This window comes from Babylonia areolata, chromosome 7 (genome assembly GCF_041734735.1).
Source record: "Babylonia areolata isolate BAREFJ2019XMU chromosome 7, ASM4173473v1, whole genome shotgun sequence".
In the NCBI taxonomy this organism is placed as follows: domain Eukaryota; kingdom Metazoa; phylum Mollusca; class Gastropoda; order Neogastropoda; family Buccinidae; genus Babylonia; species Babylonia areolata.
The window spans coordinates 16,035,408-16,057,953 of record NC_134882.1 but is presented as its reverse complement, the minus strand read 5'-3'; the positions used below and the strand labels follow the sequence as shown (position 1 = coordinate 16,057,953).

The 22,546-nt window shown below is 40.4% G+C and overlaps 1 protein-coding gene across 1 annotated transcript; it reads right to left on the bottom strand.

Moving 5' to 3' along the window:
- Positions 1–32: 32 nt before the first annotated feature.
- LOC143283741 (ER membrane protein complex subunit 6-like) lies at positions 33–8,738 on the bottom strand. The gene is made up of 5 exons (XM_076590041.1): positions 8,605–8,738; positions 3,189–3,352; positions 1,557–1,649; positions 612–631; positions 33–159 (listed from the first exon to the last, which is right to left on the bottom strand). Exons 1-5 carry the CDS (start codon positions 8,726–8,728, stop codon positions 129–131), a joined length of 432 nt encoding a protein of 143 aa, XP_076446156.1. The 5' UTR covers positions 8,729–8,738; the 3' UTR covers positions 33–128.
- Between the last annotated feature and the right edge of the window lie 13,808 nt (positions 8,739–22,546).

Here is a 22,546-nt window from a genome sequence, read left to right as displayed (position 1 = left end):
CACACACACGTGCGCACACACACACACACAACTGTGTTTTTGCAAACATTTTATTGCACAATACAAAAAATGTATACATCTCTGAATACTAGTTTGTGTAGACAACAGTGAAGTTTGTTCCTCTGCTGTCAGTACACATGCACCATTCCATATAAAAATCTGAAAACCTGTTAAGGACCATAACCCTCACGTGATAATTCATGTCGTATGATCAATGACTTTCACAGTTCTTTGTTGTGCACCAGCTTATTTCTATGTAGTGGATTTTTTTCCCTTCGAATTATGTTCAATAAAAATACTTACCATGACTCACAAGATGCAATAAGGTGCACATCAAATTTGCAAACAATTACTAATTTGTTAAATTTAATCTTACTCATGTGTCATTCACACAAACAATCAGATGACAAAGCCCAAGCACAAACACACATGCATACTGTCACACACAGAACAGTCTGCACACACACACACACACACACACTCTCTCTCTCTCTCTGTCTCATACACACACACTCAACCGATCACACACACACACACACACACACTGTCATCACAGACTAGACTAGTTTGGTAGTTATAACTTTCATTTCTTGACACAATACAAAGGATACGTCCAGAAGAGAATGTATGTCTGAAAAGAACAAAGTCAAGGAAATCAATTAAAAAATCTTACTCTTAGTCTTACATAAGGAAAAGCTCATAAACACACTGCCAGTATCAGTATCAGTATCAGTAGCTCAAGGAGGTGTCACTGCGTTTGGACAAATCCATATACGCTACACCACATCTGCCAAGCAGATGCCTGACCAACAGCGTAACCCAACGCGCTTAGTCAGGCCTTGAGAAAAAAGAAAAAAAAAGAAAAGAAAAGAAAAATAATTTTTAAAAAAAGAAAGAAAATAAATAAATAAAATAAATAAATAAAAGAAAAAAAGAAAAATAATAATAATACTAAATAAAATAAAATAAAAAGAAATAAGTAAATAAATACATAAATACCGCCAGTATTCTGGCCAAATACATTTCTGCAATAGCAAAATCATATAAAAATTAATGAAATTAGGAAAACAAAGTCAAGCAATGCACACAGAATACCTACTCTCTGAAAAAATCTAATAAGAGAGGTTTTTACATGAGCACAACTATCTGAATATTAGTGAAGAGTTGTCAGAAAACCAGAAAAGCAAGCACAGTAACTGTTTTCTGGTTCCTGCAGCATTGGCAATTGCACTCAAAAGTTTGTAATCTCAATTCATTCCACTTCAAACCCAAACAAACAGGTTTTAGTATACCTGACACTACTCTTGCCAATTACTCATAATTATTTCACATAATCTGATCACTATGGCAAGATTTTTTTCAAAACTTTGAAGACTACTTTTGGGAATATTGTGGCAACAGCTGTTTGTTTTTCTCCTTCCATTTCTAATTAATTGGTATGTGATACTGCTTTCTTTTTTTTCTGTGTAAAAAGGATAGACTAAAATCTTCACTAATATTTCTAATACAACAACAGTACAAAGTAATTTGCATGAAATATTTGTTTCGAAGGATACAAAAAGTCCACCAAATAGTCCATTGATGAACAGAACACGTCTGGTAATGAAGAAACTGTTCCACCTGGAACCAGCCTTTGCTGTCAGGAACACCTGTAAATAATGTCATTGGTCTTCAAAATGCATGTCAGACAAAGGAAAAACTTATGGAATTAATCATGGAATTATCTAAATGTCATGAAAAAAAACAAAAGGTGTTAAAACTACATTTACACCAATATAAAGTTCATGTTCCATTCAAATGATAATGCACTGTTATATGCGCACATATGCACTCACAGTACTCTAGTCTTCACACACACAAAAGAACCCATGGCAACGAGAGTGTTGTCCTCTGGCGAAATTACGTAAAATGAAATCCCCTTTCATAGGTACACAAATATGTAAGCATGCACTCAAGGCCTGACTAAGCGCGTTGGGTTATGCTGCTGGTCAGGCATCTGCTCAACAGATGTGGTGTAGAGTGTATGGATTTGTCCGAACGCAGTGACGCCTCCTTGAGAAAGTGAAACTGAAACTGAAACTCACACACACATTTTTACATACATAAATCAACATCATACAACTACAAAATATTTGGTCCTCTGTCTAACAGTGTATCACACTGCATCTCAACAAACATGCATGCAGATGAAGACGCATTACACACTCATATACCATGCAGCATGAAACACATGCACATAACTTCATAAGTATTTTTTATCATTTGATATAATATTAACAGTCAATATATATCATTTAAACTATCAATATCATTTCAAGCTGTTATGTTAGCATTCGTTCTCCTTTCCATGTCATTGCCTGATAAGAGAGGCAATGCCTTCCAAGTTACAACTCCTGTGTGATACCAATAGCACATGTTATCAAGTATCATGAAAAAGAAAAAAAGGACACTGCAAAGACGGGCGCAATAGCCGAGTGGTTAAAGCGTTGGACTGTCAATCTGAGGGTCCCGGGTTCGAATCACGGTGACGGCGCCTGGTGGGTAAAGGGTGGAGATTTTTACGATCTCCCAGGTCAACATATGTGCAGACCTACTAGTGCCTGAACCCCCTTCGTGTGTATATGCAAGCAGAAGATCAAATACGCACGTTAAAGATCGTGTAATCCATGTCAGCGTTCGGTGGGTTATGGAAACAAGAACATACCCAGCATGCACACCCCCGAGTATGGCTGCCTACATGGCGGGGTAAAAACGGTCATACACGTAAAAGCCCACTCGCGTATATACGAGTGAACGTGGGAGTTGAAGCCCACGAACGCAGAAGAAGAAGGACACTGCAAAGAAGGCCATCTTGCAACATTTTCAGTCAGTTCCAACCTTGACCTTTGACTTCTAACACTGATTTTCAAAGCTTCTACATTTTGGCCATAACCAATGACTGTATCTTGCTTTATGAAAATTACATGAAAACCCCAAGCTCTACCACATGCTTTGATACTCCCCCCCCCTCACCCCCATGCTATCAACAACGCACACTTTTTTCCCCCCATTATTTCATTATGCTGTCAGCCATGTTGTAATCTTAAACTTTGACCTCTTGACCCTTCTAGAGATTTTTCTCACAGATTTTGAACTCACAATGTCCAAACACTGTACCAAAAGAAAAGAAGAACTTCCGGGCAACTTACAGAGAGGATGAATGCTGAGACAAAGTAGAAAATGAAGCCCAGGAGTCCTGTCAGCCCCATGATGCCTGCCGTCGCCCCTGACAGCGCTGACATGGACGTGCGACAGTACTCCAAGATGGCGGAGTTCTGCCGCATGGACAGCTCGCTGTATGCAATAGCATCAGCTGTAGGAGAAAAAAAAAAACCCAACATATCTGACATCAGGAAAAATAATCTGTCACAATGTCTTTCATTTTTGTTCAACATTTCTTGGGTGGTGTGGGGGGTGGTGGTCACTGTCACTGGTCCTGAAACCTGGTTAGGTTGTGGGGGTGCTGCAATGCTAAACGCATCACAATCTCCATTTCTGGCGGACATGGGATAGGGCACGAGTTTCTGCAAAACCGGGGTTTGGGGTTGATTTATACAAAGATCTACAGATTACAAACAAACACGTTCTGTATATTGCAATCAGCAACTGTTTTGTTTTTAGTTACAATACCTTGCTGTCTTGAGACATTCCAGATTTGGATATAATATAGTTTACCATATGCAGAGTTTAGATTTGGTTCAGCACACTATGGCCGTAAGGGTCATCTGGCCTGTTCACAACATAATCAGTGGGTCATTTTCCAAAATTAATGGGTCATGAAAATACTCCTTGTTTTCTCCCCCATTGGCAATTCTCGACACACCCCTCCCACAGCACACAATGTACATTTTCATTTACACATTGTTCCTAGCCTTCTTTTGTCAACACAAACATGTGAAACAGTTAAAATGCACACTGTGTGTGTGTGTGTGTGTGTGTGTGTGTGTGTGTGTGTGTGTGTGTTGTTGTTGTTGTTGTTGTTGTTGCTGTTGCATTTTTGACTACTGTACAATGAATGTTTCCTGTTTAAACATAGACCTGCATGGCAGATGTCAGGAAACGGATACCGTGATCAAAGGGAGCGGGCAATGGTGTTCTGGGAAAACCTGTCTTTGTGGTTGGTGGTCGTTTGAGCCTGTGTGTTTTCTGTGACTATAGAACTTTAGAAGCCATCAAGGGTGGTTTTTCTAAGGATGGTTTTCACAAAATACAAGTGACTATGGCTTTGTGTCAGTGTCTTGGTTGGTTGTCTGTGCATATTTTGAGGTTGGTTGTTGGCAATGTTGTCTGCTTGGCATCCAACTGTAAAGGAAGGATTTTTTTTTTTTTTTTTTAAGTTTGAAACTGATGTTGCGATTATTTCACAGAAAGATGAGAGAAACCTGAAAAAAGACCTTTTAGGCTGACAGACTTGCTGAAAAATCAGTAAGTCAACTGGCTGACTGGCTGCTACATTGTTAGGTCATTTCAAATTTGTATCGATCAATGACCCATGACCAACTTCAAACCTGAACCCTGCATTATATTGTTATCACTCTGTAAAACATATACTGCAATAATGTCCTCAAAGTAAGACTCCAAAATTACTCGCACAACAGCATCTGCTATTGAAAGACAAAGCAAATCATCTTTTTTATTTGAGATGAGGGAAGTAAGAATCATTTGCCAAGTCTTTTTGTTCAACTCTTTTTTGAGTTTTCATTTATATAGAGATGTAGAATTTATGTATAAATGATAATGAAAACCCTGTTAGAACACCCAGTATTTTGTTTTCATTCAAAATACTTTCTCTTTTTCTTTACAGACATTCTGGAGATGGATTATTTACCACATCATCCTGCAAGTACAATAGTTTTTAAAACCAACAATTTAACTTGTTTTTTTTCCAAAGTCTGAATCCAAAATTTATGTTGTGTTGTTCCAACAGCTTATAGTTATACTATAGTGTGCAAACAGTATCAGCTTTGCAGGAGAAAAAAAAACAAAAAACTGTATGACATTTTTACTTATATTTTACACAATAAGATTTCTTCTTCTTTTCTTTCTTTTTTATTATTAATTGACAACAAAGACAAAAACAATAATGAGTGATTTTCACAACCCCCACACCCCTCCCTCTCTCTTTTTTGTTTTGGTTGTTATATATCTAAAAATAATCTCACAGTCACAGTCTTATTTTTTGCAGTGGGTATTGTAGTTTTTCTTCTGGTTCTCTACCTCACAACCCTGCCCCTCTTTCTTTTTTACATCTGAAAAAAAAAATTTTTTTAAAAAAAGGCAACGAAGAAATGACTTTTAAGGAATTATAGTGATAAATAACGCCCTTTCACATACTGTGTCTGCAAGTACAATGGCTGAAGAATCTAGTCCTGGGAGGAAATGTCTTTCGCAGGAAAGTATGGCTGATTTTATCAAATGTCTTACCCATGTCCAGGCCTGGACAAAGACACTCTTCTAATCTATGACTAGAAATTCTTGGTTAACATTTCTTATTCTTTCTTAAATCAAACTCTTTTCCCTTAATACAATGCAAGACTTGATTTACGTGTAAATGTAAATGGTGCTTTGTCAAGCTGGAAAGATGTTAACAAGCGGAGTGTCTAAGGGCAGTGTTTTCGGACCAGTCTTTATTTTTGCTGTTTATCAATGACCTTCCTCATATGGTAGGAAGTCTTTGTAGTATGTGTGCAGATTATATGAAAATCTACAGTACTGTCTCTACTAAAGATTAGGTCACTTCACAATAGTCTAGATTCCCTTGTGGACTGGGCATATATGTGGCAATTACTGAATTAAAATTCAATGGTAATGAATTATGTAAGATCCTAAGACTTGGCAACAGAAACCAGTATCATGATTATTTTATGAAACATGGCGAAAATACAAGATTCACGTCAGAAAACAGCGGAGATGAAAATTGTTGATAATAGCTGAATTTCCCAAAGCACATAGAAAATATATCCAAGAGAACAAAGCAATAAAAATACTGGGTCTCATCAGGTGATCATATGAATAAATCTTGGGTCTCTTGTGGTGATTGTATGAGTACCTTGATAAGCTAATGCTGATACCATGAGACTTTTGTTTACTGCCTTAGCAAGGCCTCTTCTAGATTATGCAAACTGTGGAGCCCACATTGGAAAAAAAAACAAACAAAAAAAAAAAAAAAACACACACAAAAAAACAAAAACAAAAAAAACAACCAACCAACCAAACAAACAAAAAACACACCTGAAGATGTTTTTTTTAGAAGAGCTATAATTTGTATAAACTAATAAAGTGTGTTTAACTTTAGGACTACAAGACAAGGAGTATGAAGAAAGACTGAAAGTGAAAATCCTGAAACTGCCTGGTATGCATTACACTTTTTGAAGAGTTCATGGTGATCAAAGGCTAGATATCCTGAAACTGCCTATTAAGTACTAGTATGAATTATAAAAGAAAAGTTCATGATCTAATCAAGGTATGAATTAAAAAAAAAAAAAGTTTCTATTTTAACTGCAAAACTCCTTTGGCTTTTGAAGTGAATGCATAAAGTCTAACAAGAAGACATGATTATAGACTGAAAAAATAATTCTGTAAAACTAGACCATGTCAACACTTCTCAAATCATGTTGTGGATTTCTTCTCTTTTTTTTTCTTTTCTTTTTTTCTGGCTTCCGTGTGGGGCCCAAGTTCCCCTGGCTGAACTAGAGGGCTTAACGGTTGTACACAGACATCAGTCATCTAGAGCGCACCCCCTTATTGTGGATAGTTGCCCTGTATAGGTATTACCACAGGATTACATGGGTTTAGAGCCAGAAGGAGTTGCGAAACTCAACTGCTAACACTGTTCCAAGACATCGCCAAAAACCAGGACAGCAGACAGCAGACCGACATGGTAATCCTGGACTTCTCCAAAGCCTTTGACAAGGTCCCCCACAAACGCCTCCTCCGTAAGCTGGACCATTATGGTATACGAGGATCGACGTTGGACTGGATCAAGGCCTTCCTTTCTGACCGCACCCAAATCGTCGTAGTTGACGGCGATAAATCTGAGCCAGCACCTGTCATCAGTGGAGTCCCACAGGGGACAGTTCTAGGCCCCATCCTATTTCTGATTTACATCAACGATCTGCCTCAGAACATCAAGGCCAATATTAGATTGTTCGCTGATGACTGTATAGTCTACTCTACCATCAAGACAATCCAAGACTGTAAAATGCTCCAACGAGACCTCAACACACTGTCTGACTGGGAACAGCGTTGGGGAATGGAATTCCACCCAGAAAAATGTAATGTCCTTACCTGTACAACATCAAGGAACCCCATCAGCTACAACTACAAATTAAAAGGACACACCCTCGAGCATGTTGACAGCGCAAAATATCTCGGCGTCGACATAAGAAATGATCTAAACTGGAAAGAACATGTTAGAAGAGTCACCAATAAAGCCAATAGCATGGTAGGCTTCCTAAAAAGGAATCTAAAAACATCCAATAGAACCACCAAAGCCAATGCCTACCAAACTCTTGTACACCCGCACCTGGAGTATTGCTCATCAGTCTGGAGCCCGTACAAAGAAGGTCAAAAGAACAAGATTGAAATGGTGCAAAGAAGAGCAGCACGTTATGTACACAATGACTACGGGCGGACCAGCAGCGTAACACACATGCTGCAAGAACTAGGATGGGAATCCCTCGAATCACGGCGGAACAGACAAAGGCTGACCCTGATGCATAAAATGATCAACGGCATTGTAGACATCCCTCCTGACAAATTTCTCAAGAAAGGATCTGGCAGAACAAGATCAAATCATCGACACAAATTTGTCCATCTTAGCTCCTCCTCTGACCCTTATAAATACAGTTTTTTCCCATCAACCATCCCTGTCTGGAACTCCCTGCCTGCAACAGCAGCAGAGGCTCCCTCCTTAGTCCTTGGCAGCTTTCAAGAGGGAGCTGAACAAGATCACAGTTTAGTCCCCCCACCTTTTTTTTTTTTTTTTTCCCAGAGGGACGCTGCGAGTGACAGTGGGAGGGAGTATGTATACATGCTCTTTCTCATTGTCACCCCCTCCGGAGGAAAGATAGGTCTACTTAGGTTATAGCTAGGTATTTACGCCTCTGCGCACACAGGTCATTAGTAGTCAGTAATGACGGCTGACCTTCCAATTTGAAGATTGAAGATTGAAGATTATAGACAATACATGACAGAAAAATCCATGGCCAATTTGTGTTAGCCATCCACCAGTGTCACGCTCACTCACCTTGCCAGACTCACAACAGTGCCAGACTAGGTCACCGTCAAAAGATTATATCGAGTTAAATGAAAGTTAAAACAGAGCAAAACAGACCAAGATCGAATACAGATTGAGCAGCCACGGTTATCAGGCTGTGTGAATATCATATCTTGCACCAAGATTCCGACGGACAAGGCATGAGACCAGACAAGAGACAAGAAAAGAGGGCAGATCTGGAGAATGGAATCTTTAATACTTAACAGACCACGAGAGAGAAAAGTGAGAAGGGTAGTGCGATTAAAGCATAACTTCAGTGCTGCAGTATTTAAAACCTAAAATCAAACCTTTTCTGCTTTTTCTTGTTCGTACTGCGATGGTCGTCGCCATGATTAATGTGTAAACTAATACCGCACTTACAACAGTTCTGAAAATAAAACAAATATCTAACTTGCAAAACCGGAACGACATTGTCACAACATTTTTTTTAAAAAGCCTAAGATTTTAACATCAAATTTGGTTGACTTTTTTTTCTCTTTATAATGTCCTATATTTTTGGTAGCGCACATAGTTACTTCCCCTCTCTCCCAAAGGTGTGACACATCTTATTGCAGACAACAAAGTTAGTGGTGTGGTGTTTTGAATCCAGAGTGACAGATACGGCAGACGATATTTTTATTTGTGTGTGCACAGCTGGTACTGGTGTAACGAGGGTTGTAAAGGCACTGCAACCGGCACCATACGACCTTAATCAAGTGATTTTGTTTGAGGTAAGAGTGATTTCTGGCAAACTTGCAGTCAGAAAGCACTTTTGAACCATTGTTTTCATTTTGTTTTGCTGCACTGTGCATTTTCGTTCTGGCTTGCATTCCGAAATCGGCGACAAAACTCACAAGTTTGTCGCAGGTGAATGATCTCAAAGAGGTTCATGGACAAGTTATTGATTGTGGAGGATACCAAGCAGTTGCTAACTGGTCACTGTTTAGTTACTGTAACGATAGTAACAAAAAACAATCCATAAAGACAGAGCAAAAAACACAAAGGCAGCAGGTTGGTTTTGACTGATGTAAGTATATAAGTTTTAGGGACACAGTGGATGAATAATTTAGATGATCTACATAAAGTTTGTGTTCTTTATGAATCATCATTAAGACTCTTATCCAGTCTTTTCTCCCCAAATTTTTCTCTCTACTGTCAACAGTCTACACTCATGTCTGTTTTAAAAGGTAGCTGATGAAACCCGAGTGGAAAATCATGACACAACAGTTGATAATCCAGAAAAAAAAAGTTGAAAGTAGCACACACACACACACACACACACACACACACACACACACACACACACACACACACACAAAGTGATTAAAAAACAACAACAAAAAACAAAAACACATTTTAAAGTCCTTATTCATATCCAATTTACAATGCTGGTGATGTTTCTGAAAATATTTCTTCCAACATGAGTTTCAAAACAAAACTGAAAAACAAGATGAATTTGAAAGAGAGGATTAAGATAGATGATTAGATCAGATGTTTATCAGATATATTATTCCAAGCACATATATATTCATAATCATCTGGTCATATTCACTTTGCTCCTTGTTATGAGCCATGTGGAGGTAGTGGCACTGGGTACACAAGTGCTGAAATGTGACTGAATTATGCAGATTTTTGGAAGTACTTCTTGAACATGTAAAAACTTTAAGGCATTTTCTCCAGAGATACTCTTTTAACCGCTGAATGTCTGCTAGTTTGGGGATAGTTTGTTCAGTTTCTGACTCACCACTGGGACTAAGATTTGTACATTTGTTGCCTTTGTCATAGTATTAGAGGAACTGTTGTGGTTTGATTTATTTTATATCTGTTTGCTTTGGCCCACTATTACAGACACAAAAATTCCTGAGAGAGAGAGAGAGTGTGTGTGTGTGTGCACAGAACTCTTGAAGTGGAGATTATCTGCTGCAAATTGGGAAGAAAAGAAAGTGAAGCCTGAGGTTATCAACCAATTTCAATACTGCTGCTAATAGTTTTAGTTCCTCTTACAGTTATCCTTGTAAACTGGCATACATATATATATGTGTGCATCCTTAAATGCACACACACACTCTCTCTCTCGCACACACACACACACACACACACACACACACACACACACACACACACACACACACACACACACACAGAGGTTAGGGGGGTGTCACCGATTTCATTGGTGGTCAAAAGAAAGAAGGGCATACATGTATTTATGCACACATGTGGTTGGCACACATGGAATGATGGATATTATTAACAATACTCTAATTTGTATCAGATTTTTTTTTAAAGAAAATGATAAATTATTTAAAAAATGAATTAATACACAAAAACAAGAAAAGATTGACAAATGAAGATAGATAACGGTGGGTTGTGAAATGAGACTCACTTTGAGAAGAAGTGTCAACGTTAGAGGCCATGGTATCCACCCTCCTTCAGGGACTCTGACAAGTGGAAATGACAGCAGAGAAAAAGATAAGACCTCAGAGAAGTTATTATGAATATGAGTATTACTCAGCAGAAAAAGCAGAGAGGGGCAGAAATGTGAGTACAGATCAGGTTACTGGCATTCAGAGAAAGGGTGAAAGGAGAACTGGACTGGAGAAGAAGGAAGGTCAAAGAATTGAGTGGGGGTGGGAAAAAGTAGTACTGGTACTGGTAGCACCAGTAGTAACAATGACAACAATAACAGCAATAATTATAATGATAATGAAAATCAAAGTGAAAGGACATAAGAAGATGTTGGAGAGGAAAGAAAAAGGTAGAGAAGTCATTGGTTAAAAAGGAGAAAATGAAGGGGGAGGGCTGGTGATGCTGGTCACTCTTGTATTGAGGTCTACTGGGTGAAGTGTGTGAAGTTAAGCCAGGTAAATACCTGACAAGCAGTATAACCCAATGCACTTAGTCAGGCCTTGAGCATGAATATATATATATATATATATATATATATATATATATATATGTGTGTGTGTGTGTGTGTGTGTGTGTGTGTGTACGTGTGTACCTGTCAGAGTGGATTTCCTCTTCTACAGAGTTTTGCCTAAAGGTCAGCACTTCTGTTGTCATAAGTTCTTTTACAGTACACCAAATGCATGCTGCACACAGGACCTTGGTTTATCATCTCATTCGAATGACTTAAGCTCAGTTTAGGGGATTAGCATGTGCAGTCAAGGATGAAGGAGCCTGACAGAGCCATGATATTTACAGACTCATAGGTGTTTTAAACTGTTGAAATGAATTGTGATAAGCATAAATCACTTTTAAGATTTAAAGAGAACACATTACAAGACTTGGCATTCACATGGTAAGAGAGAAGCTTACGTAATGATTGCTCACTTGTGCGAGCTGCTCTGTTTGAACTCTCAGACAAAAACTGGGGTCCCTGAGGCCCTGATTCTTGGTTTCCTTTCATCCTAACAAGTCACAGTGACATGCATTCACAGAGCAATAAATGAGCTCTCAGAAAGAAGAAAATAAATAAAGAAGAAAAAACTAGGGTAATCTTAGTTCCTGATCAACTTGCTAACAAGTGAGGTACTTGCACATGGTAAGTGGCACAAGTCAGGTTGTGTGTGGGAAGTAATTTGTTGGAAGGTGGAACTTTATTTTACCTTTTTTTTCCCCCCAAGTAAAAAGCAATTTTTTCTTTATCAATAAAATATAGCAGCGTAGTCATAGGCACAAATCTGTGGCACACAGCGTGGGTGACATGCAGACTGAATTGTCAAGAGAGCTGGAATGCAGTGGGTTGAGGAGCACGCAGAGCATGAGACTGAAGTGGATCAACTCGGAAAACCCTCTTCTTCACACTTGGCTTGCGGCGTGGCTGCATGCCCGGTGCTGGCCTGATTGGTTTCTGCTTTGTGGTGGTGCACAGTGAGGCATGTTTTTGGACTCCCCTCCACCCCCCTTCCCCCACCCCTCTTCCACCCCCACACCGCCCTCTTTTGTACTGCTGCTCCTCCTCATGCACCCACCTTCCCAACTGTTGTTTTTCCTGTCTTTTTTTTTTCTTTTCTTTTTTTTCAAAAAGATTGATGATAAAATATTTCTGATGGTACTGTTGAAGACTAATGGGAGGAGTACTTTTAGAAGTAGTCAGAGTGGCACAAGTTGTTGAATTATTTTTTTTAATGATTTTTCACATCAGCATTAGCACATTATTTAATGTATACAAGCAAAAGTGTGTATTGTGACACGCGCCAGCACACACATAGTGACATGAGTGATACCCCCCCCCCCCCCCCACCCTCCCACACACACACACACACACACAGTACATCAGTATCTCATTTGTTTCAATTCTAACAGGCTCTTTGTGTGTGTCTGTGTGTGTGTGTAAGGATGAAGGGAACTGGGAATGTGGGGGGTTAGGACGAGAAAAGGGTCAGCATTTGTTCTTGCACACCTTCCTGCAGCAACAAGAATATTATCTTTTAACAGAAGTTTGTTTGATGATGAATAGCCTCTTTGTAACTATATGAAACCAATCACTTTCTTGTTATAGATCATTCTTTTTGTTTTTAAACATTAAATCATATAATTTATTTTAATAGTATGCACTATGCTGACTTAATCTGAGCAGAAGGTAGTCGGACATCAGAAGGTCAGTTTTTGTGACGGGGAGTTATAAAAATCATCTAGTCATTCAAACAGAATGGAGCTCAAAATACACTTTCTTCTAGCCATGATGATATTGCAATGAACTGATAAATAGATAAAAGAAATGTGGCGAGAAATGCACAGACAGACAGACAGAAGAAAGGATAAAGAAAAGAGAGAGGTTTCACTGTAAGGAAGCAGCTACTGGGCGGCATGTATTTTTGTATTGGTTGTTTTGCTTCCTGAAACAAAGAGTGGACAGCAAGAGTGTGCACGTGCTTGTAAGTGGGTTTCAGGTTCCATGAAGTCAAGAGGTGATAAACGGAGCAGGACACAGAGAAAGCTTTATGTGTGGGGGAGAGAGGGGGACGAGAGATCTCTCTCCGGAGGGAGGGAGGAGAGAGAGGACATCCTGATAAGTAATGTCAAGCATGTGAGTTCCAAGAGAATGAGATTGATAAGGAGGGTGGAGGAGAAAATTTGGTTTGCAAAGAGGAAAAAAAAACTCATGAAAAGTTTGATAAATTCACAAGAAACAACGTACAAAGAAACAAACTTGTACTGAAAACCCTTCCCATCAGCACACTGATAAGTACAATACTGATGTTACATCCTTGTAGTGGTCACTTTGACACTCAATGTGAATGGTAACAAGATTTTAGGTCTGCGGCACTGAGACAGACAAACCTGGGTGTGGCTGTGTATGGTGGGATCAGAATGAGGGGCATGGAAGTAATGCCAGAGAAACGGTGCAGATGATGGGACAGCAAAAGAAAAGATATTAGGTCTGCTGTTGCTTGATTTATGCGGAGCTTTGAATACATTTTTAGATAATATTGTTCTTCCTCATTTCATTATACTAAGTAATTAGTAAATCACGACTAAACGTTTTTGTGTATTTTCTCTTAAAATATTTAAATTTAAGCAGTATGAACCAGTTAAAAGCCTAATTTACAACCAAATATTTTGATGTAGTTCAGATGAACATGAATAGAAAGTAAATGTTATGTTAAAACTCCAGTGCCCCCCCAGCCACCTCCCACCCTCCCACCTTCCAATATATGTCATCCCCAAAAAAACTGTAGGTGTTGTTTTTCGTTTAGTGTTTGTTTTTGGTTTTTGTTTAAATATTTTTCATATACATGTATAAAATAAAATTGTGCTTTTAGAGCTCAAAAGCTCACAATCACTTATGTCCCAGATAAAAAAAAAAAAAACCACATCATATTGATTGATAACTGTTCTAAAGTTAAAAACTAAAAAAAACAAAAAAAACAAAAAAAAAAAAAACAACCTATGTTGAACAGAAGACAAAATTTTTCGTAGTACAGCCGTTTCCTTGGTGGTTCCTTTTTTTATTCTTTGTGTGTGTGTGTGTGTGTGTGTGTGTGTGTGTGTGTGTGTGTTTCACTTCAGAGCAGCAGCAGCATTTACTTTTATTTTTGTGTATGTTCAATGACCATTGAGAGAGAGAGAGAGGGAGGGAGAGATGGGGGGTGCGGTGGGAGGGAGGTGGGTCTGAACATGAATTAAGCATGTGATTAGTTGGTTTTTGTTTTGTTTTGTGTGTGTGTATGTGTGTGTGTGAGAGCGATTATACTGAGAGAGAGAGAGAGAGAGAGAGAGAGAGCGAGCAAGCTAGCATGAACATGAATTCAGGACGTGATCAACGTTTATTGTATGCAATGACCATTGACAGAGAGAGAAGGAGAGAGGGGGATAGAGACTAGAAAGTGAGTGAGTGAGTGTGAGTGTGTGAGCTTCTTCCTCTTCTTCTTCTTCCTTGGCAGCGACCACAATCAGCTAACTGATTATCCTGTCACTTCGGCACAGACTTTCATTTAGTTTTATTTTTGTTACTTTTATTTTTTTTTTTTTTTTTTTTTTTTTGCGTGCAATGACCATTGAGGGAGGGAGAGAGAGAGAGAGGAGAGAGAGAGAGAGAGAGAGAGAGGCGGGGGTGGGGACTTCACCCCACCTCCACCCCTCCAGTTCTGGTGAAACCAAGTGCTGTGCCAGAAGAACGGGTTTTTTTCTCTCGTTATTTTGTGTGTGTTTTGTTTTGTTTTTGTTTTTGTTTGGTGTGTGTGTGTGTGTGTGTGTTTGTGTGTGAAGGGGTCACACTTATACAAATAAACTTCTGTTTGGGTTTGGATTCCTCACAGATTTTTTTTTTTTTTAATTGGAACTGCAGGAAGTGATAACATAAAAACTTCAAAGAAAAAGTTGAGAAAAAAACCAAAAAAACCAAAAAACTGAGATGCCATAAAACACACTGTCATTCATTCCACATTCTGTCCACACTGCCATGTATTCCAGTTATGCAACAATCTGCACAGTCACCTTAAGGATTGATTTAAACCAACAATGATATTAATTCTTTTCCTCTCTCCTCACAAGATGCAAGGTAGCTTATGTTTGTCAAACTTAAGTATTGCTTTGAAAATCTGCTGTTTCAGTTATGATCTTTAAATATTAATGCTTCAGCTTACTAATTCAGCTATTCACAATTTACAGCCCCCTACCTAACCCACTTCCACACAGTCCAACAAATGGTGAACTGAAGTGAAGCCATTCTAACTTGAAGGCAGTCAGGGATGGCACATCAGTTGTGTCTGCAGACAGGGCACTGCGGAATTGTACTGGGGAAGAGTTGTTGTTGTTGTTGCTTGTGGGTGGTTCTTGGGAAGGGAAAGGTGGGACAGGCGGGGACAGCGCTTCAGGAGAAATACCACGCCGCTTCATGCCAGCTAAACACAATCACACTCGGAAGCCAGAATACGTGCGTTCGTTCTTCACACTCGACGTTTTTGCCTGGGAGTCTGTCAGAAGTCATTACATTCTCACCGGTCGTTACCTTACAAGCCCCCGCTGCTGCTCTACACCGAGTCAGTCACGGGTGTTTGCATCCGGGTAGGGGGCACACAGAGTTAGCAAACTGAGTGATGAGCTGGGATTATAAAAAGTGACGCTGTTTGTGTTTGTTGGATCGGGAGCATACTCTGCCCATAGCAGACTTTGAGGGGAATGCGTGACCTCACGACAAAGTTGTTTGGGGCTGGGTACAGGTCTTGGATCTGGTTTTTCAGTTCCGGAAGAACTGGCTGTTGAAAGAGACAGCAGATCCCGATGTCTGTTGATCAATACTGATGATCCATTTTACTCTCTCCGCTACATGTCCCCTTTTCATTTTCTATTTTTCTGCTGTATTGTTCTTACATTCCATTTTATTATGATTCATGATACAATGTACAGATTTCTACCTGTAGGGAATTCTTCTCATAGTTTGTGTTTTCGTGCTATAATCATGTACATCTGTAAGACAGGACATTGTCCTGTCGGTTTCACTGTATTTGTCTTCTGACATTGTCAAATAAGATACTGTTTAAATGAAGAGACTGAGCTGATTTCCTTTACATTTCCTCCACGGTCATTTTGAATGATGTTTCGTCAAGTTCTAAATAATGACAGAATGTGGCCATCCGCATTCCTTTAGCCTACATATTTTTATGTCAGTTACTGTGTGCCGGATGTTACTGTCTAACACTGGTGTCTGTCTGTCTGTCTGTCTGTCTGTCTGTCTCTCTCTCTCTCTCTCTCTCTCTCTCTCTCTCTCCTATTCCATACTCCTTCCAGTTCCCATATTGAACCGAACCCCCACCCCACCCCACCCCACCCCAAAAAACAACAACAAAAAAACACGTGATGAATGTGGGTGTGGGTGGAGATCGTTTGGAATATTCCCTGAAAAACGTTTTTTCTCCGTCGTCTTCTGTCTCTGGTTGTTCCGCTTTTGGGTATGTCCTTGGTGTGAACTGAATCATTTTGACGCATTTTAAATCGTAGAACAGGGAAGAAAAGAGCCCAAGAAACGAAAATGAAATTATAAGTGGTCCACAGCTGGGGCGATGACTGTTGCAGGTAAATCATTTGGTGGACGGATTAAAAAAAACAACAACAACAAAAACAAAAAAACAAAGAAAGGGATCGGTAGAAGGTTAGGGGGTGCGGGGGTGGGGGGGGGGGAGTGAGGGGGTAGGATGTTGGAACGGTGGAGGGGGTCGGGGGGCAGAAGATGAGAAACACGGAGAAAGAAAATGACACCAACGATGTTCGACCAAACAAGTAGCCAGAGGGGAAAATGTTTCCAAGCAATGTGTGATTGAACCACGAACATAAATAGGTTTATATAAGGTTTATAGGTTCGTGGTTTGAACTGACAGAAGGGATCAGAAGGTCGAAAACGGCGACATCGGAAAAGCAACGCAGTTACTGTTGAACAGAATGAATAACAGCCGAGACAAAGTGATGTTATTGGAAAGAATTGAGAAACTAATCTGCTTCGAAGAAATCTAAAGGAAAACCAACTCTACACTGAAAATAGAAAAGAAGAAGCTGTTCTCAACAGCTTGCTTATGAGATATAGACTGTTTTTTTCTGGTCAATTCTTGTCACCCAAAAGATTAACAAGATCCGGTTCTGTAAGCCTTCTAGCAAACCCGTAAATTATGTTAAACGTCAAGCACTGAGTCAGTCAAGGGTGTTCACGTCGATAAGAGCATAGACGTCTATGATGGGAGAAGACGCGTTTGTTGAAGGCCCCACAGAGTGAACCACCAAGGAGGTTGGATTTTAAGAGACGACAGAGCTCCTGCTTAAAAGCCAGGAAATGCCCCTGCCCATGTAAGCGTCGAAGGGACTTCACACGACATGTGGAGCTGGGTGCAGTCTTTAACAGGGTTTAAATCAGTTCTGGGAGAACTGGCTGGTGTACGAGGCGAAGCTAAGTCCCTTATTTTTCTTCCTCCTTCCTTTGCCAGATTGTAATGCATGCCCGCAGACACAATCAACGCACGAACATAATGTCTTGTCCATAACCACACATCATCGTCGCTTAACGAATGAAAAAAATAAAAAAGACAGACAATTTCTGGGGAGGAAAGAAATGGCAGTTGCATTGAAAACGTCGAGCTAACCCACTTTCAGAGTGTAAATTTTCTACTCGTGGGAGGCCTTCCTGGCCTGGAAGGCAGCCAGGGATGACGCGTTAGTTGTGTCTGCAGACAGGCTGTTCCGCTCTGGGTGGTAGCAGTGCAGAAGGATTGTTGGCCTGTAGGTGGTTCCAGCAAAGGCCATTCCCTATGACAGTGGAAGGGACTGGCAGATGCCGCGCATCTGAATAAAACCCGCCACGGTGCATGCCTTTTCGCAAACTCGTCATTATATCATCGTACTGAAAGCCGGGAAACGTACGCACAAGCCTTCTACCGACCAAAGAACCTGTTAGAAGTAATTACACCCTCAACATTTGTTACTTACAAGCCCCAGTGCTGTTCAACGCTGAGTCAGTCACGGGTGTTGGCATCGATAGGAGGAGGCAGGGTTTCCTGAAGACCACACAGAGTGAGTTACCAAACTGAGTGATGAGGTGGGATTATAGGAGGCGACTCAGCATCTACCTAAAAGAGCTTTCCCTGGCTCTGAAAGTCTCGAGGGGAGTGAGTGACCTCGCGTGATGTGTGGGGCTGGGTACAGTCTGTAATTGGGTGTACGTCAGTTCTCGGGGAGGGCTGACCGATGTAAGGTGCTCTGCTGAGTTCCTTATCATGTTCTCCACGGCACAATGGAAGTGTGTTTCGTTCAGAAATAACAGCACACAATCATGCTCCTTCCTGGACTTGATTTTTAATGTATGTCTGTTTCTGCCTGTTAGTCTGTTTTACTGTCTCTCGTGTGTGGACTGGATTTTTAATGAATGTCTGTTTCTGCCTATCAGTCTGTTTTACTGTCTCTCGTGAAAGTCTTACAGTTTCTCTCCTGCCACTCCCCCCCCCCCCCCCCCCCCCCCACCACACACACACACACACCTGTTTCCTCTCTCTTTCTGACTTCTCCTATTCACCGTACTTCTGTCTCTCTATTTATTTATTTATCTATTTATAGTTTATTTTACTGTTCTTCCATGTCATAAAGATGATTTTAATCAGTAACGTGCTTCAACTGAGGTTCACATATTAATGTACAATGGAAATATAGCATTATATGATTATTTTTGTTCATTAACTTCATGACATGTATTGTCTTGACTGGATGTTGCTAGCCAAAGAAAGGAACGTTCTTTCGTGGGAAAGAAATTGTGGGAAACGGGCTTTCCAAAACAAAACAAACAAATAGAAAAAGAAGCAGCTACTTTCCCGTATCTGGGATATTATCTTGCTGGTGTGAAAGTCGTCTGGCCACAGTGAATCCTGAAACTTTATTTTGGAATAAGTGGAATTCGAAGCGCGGGAAGTGGATACACGCAGTTGAAATTATGAGTAGTTCAGAGCTTTGAAGGAGAACATAGCACGCCATCCCGTTGGGAGGGGGAAAAAAAAAAAGGGGGGGGGGGGGGGAGGTGAAGAAGTGCAGGAGATGTGGAACGTGAAAAAGTAAATGACAAAACAGTGTTGACCAGAGAAGCCAAGAGGAAAAAATGTTATCAAGCAATGACTGTACAAGGCGAAAACGACGAAGATAGGATTGGCGGCGCAATTACTATTGCACTGAATGTGTAACAGCCGTGACTAAACGATGTCATTGTAAAGAAACTCTCTTAGCCTTTGAAATGATCTGAAAGAAATCAGCAGTCACTGAAAATAGGAAAGAGGAGACTACTTTCAGATATTTACATATAAATGGTTCCTTTCTTATCAGTTCTTGCCATCCAAAATGTGAACGAGCCCGGTGGTGTGTGGCTTTGGGAAAAAAACAAAACAAAACAAAACAAAAACCCAACGCACGAAATGTTGAACGTCTTCAAACTGAAAGCCGTGATATCGTGATATGTTCACTCGTAGTTTGCAAGCCACCTTCCGGCCTGAGAGTCTGTCAGAAGTATCTGCTGCTCTCGAGTCAGTCACGGGTGTTTGCATCGATAGGAGCACAGGCGTCTATGATAGGAGGAGACAGGTTTACTGAAGACCACACAGAGGGGTTACAGAACGGAGAAAGAGTTGATATTTAAAGAGCTACCGAAGGGGGAAACGCATTTGTGGGGTTGAAGAGACGACGCAGCATAAAGATCGAGAGGGTTTCTCTGCCCGCCCATGTGTGGGACCTCACAACAAGAAGTGTTAGGTTTAAGTCAATTCTGGGAGAACTGGTCGGGGTTGTGTACGAATTGTAAGAGGTGGAGATGAGTCCAGTGTTGAATTTGTGGTACGTGCTGTTTTAACTCTCTCCATACGAACGGCGAAAGAGACGACGTTAACAGCGTTTCACCCCAGTTGCCATCATCAAAATATTGCAAGCGGAAGGCTCTTATACTGAAGACGTGAATGTTGACAAAGAATACCACAATTCTGACGACGGAAACTAAAGGTTGGGTCATTCAGACACCCACTGGACATCCGATGAGTCTGTGTAGAGGAGAAGAGAGGACTGGCCGTACTGAGTGAGTTAAAAGGATATCGTGCGGCCATATTCCATCGTGTTCCAGATGTTCAGTTCTCTGTCATCGTCAGTGTAGCTTTCTGTCACTGATGTCAGTGTTTGTTTCTCTGCCACCACCACCACCCTCATCCTACGCTACTAAATGCCTTATCTCATTTGTATTTCTTGTGTTTTGTCTCCATCTCACATGACCCCGTCTTGATTCCCATCAAAGGGAAACATTAAAAATGAAGCAACACACAACCAAGCAAAATGCACACACAAAAAAGACTAAACGGTGTGGATAATGACGGTTGAGAGTTTCCCTCTCTCTCACAGGCTTTGGATCTAACGTTACCCCCACAGGTGCACGAAGTAGAATAAACTGAGTTGTTAAAAAAATGAATAAAAACAACAACAACAACAACAACACGAACATAAACAGTGCTGGGGCTGTAGGGGATAATAATACTGGGATATCGCCTGGAAGAACTTCTGAGGTTCTATAAAATTACTTCGTTGGCTGTGGAATTCGAAAAGACGCTGTCTGTTTTAAGACGTCATTCGGAGGTACCCGTAACTCGTAAAGCAGGAGGGGAAAGTTTTCAAGAAATGTATGTAATATTGTGAGCGGGTTGAGGAATGGTACAAGTAAATGCGCGATGGGGGCGAGTGGGGGGTGGGGGTGGGGGGTGGAGGACGGTAGGGGAGAAGGGGGTAGAGGTGAAGAAGATGAATACCGAGCGAGAAAGAAAATGACAATAACAGTAACCGACAAAGCAAGAAACCGAGGGACGGGGAAGGTCTTCAAGAAAGAGGCTTTTTGAAGGAGGAAGCAGGGCGAAAATGAAGAAACAGGGAAGGGCGCAGTTATCGCTGGAGTTGGTCTGAACGACGGTTGGGCAAAATACAGATGTTGTCATGAAGAAAACGTTTCCTCAGTTCAGGTCGAAAACATTTGCTGCCAGAGCTCAGAGCCATCAATGGGGAAGAGTATTGATGGAAAGGAAAGCGAAGGGGCTGAACACACACACACACACACATATATATAACAACAACAAAACAAACACAAAAACACGCAGTCCGGGATCTATTTCTTTTTCGAATTCTTGTAATGCATCCCAGGCCAGAAAATAGAATGGCCGATTTTAGCGACGGATTTCAGGAGTGGTGTATATATCTTCCTTCACCTCCCCCCCACCCCCGCCCCCCTCCCCTCCCCAACCCTCTTCTGTTTATTCTTCTGCACCAGCAGGACTCATCACAACCTGTCAGTTCCAATAATTATAGGGACAGTGAATTGCCAAGTTGATCATTGTACGGCTCTTTCATTTTATTATGCTCATTCCCTCCCAGTCAGTTTTTGTGACTGACGCAACTGATATCAAGAGCTCCCTCTGTCACATACACACACACACACACACACACACACACACACACACACACAGAGGGAGAGAGAGAGAGAGAGAGAGAGAGAGTTTCTGTTTTTCCTTCTGTCTTTGATTTATTCTTTCATTGATTTATCAATAAAAGTCTTTATGACATTCTCTCTTAAATGTGATCTTTGGATTGCAAACAACTTACATTTGCGAAACCATTATATTTTAGCTTTTTAATAACTTGATTTCCAGTGTATATAGTTGATCCGGTCTAATCTGGAAACATGTTCACGATTCTCTCCCACCCCCCACCCCCCTTTTTTTTAATGATTAGTATCACATTTCAAGAAAAAAAATATGTGCGTAAAAACGTATTGCCTGCAATGAAGCTTTTTGGATTGAATGTACTTGAACAGATTTATGCATATTTAGTATACATACATTATTCCGTAGGTTTGCCAATCATGAGTTGCTCTGTCGAAGTTGTTCGAGTAAAGAATATATGTATATAATGGAAAAGAGATTTTAGAGATAATCTTTAGGACTAATAACTTTTAGGCCTTCTTGAGAAAAACAAATCGTCAGGCTTAACAAACAGATATATAGATATATATATATATATATATATATATAGAGAGAGAGAGAGAGAGAGAGGTCAGAGAGGTCAGAGGACTCCGCAAGTTGTTACCAATTAAATGTTGATTCTTATATGTCTTATGATTTTTTTATGTCTTGTCAGGGGTTCCAGCCATTATTCCTTTATTCCTTTATTATTCAGTTATTTCTTCAGCAATCCTTGCGTACTGAGATCTGCTTCAAAAAGTCTGACTGATGTTCCAATGCCAAGAGACGTTGAAACAAA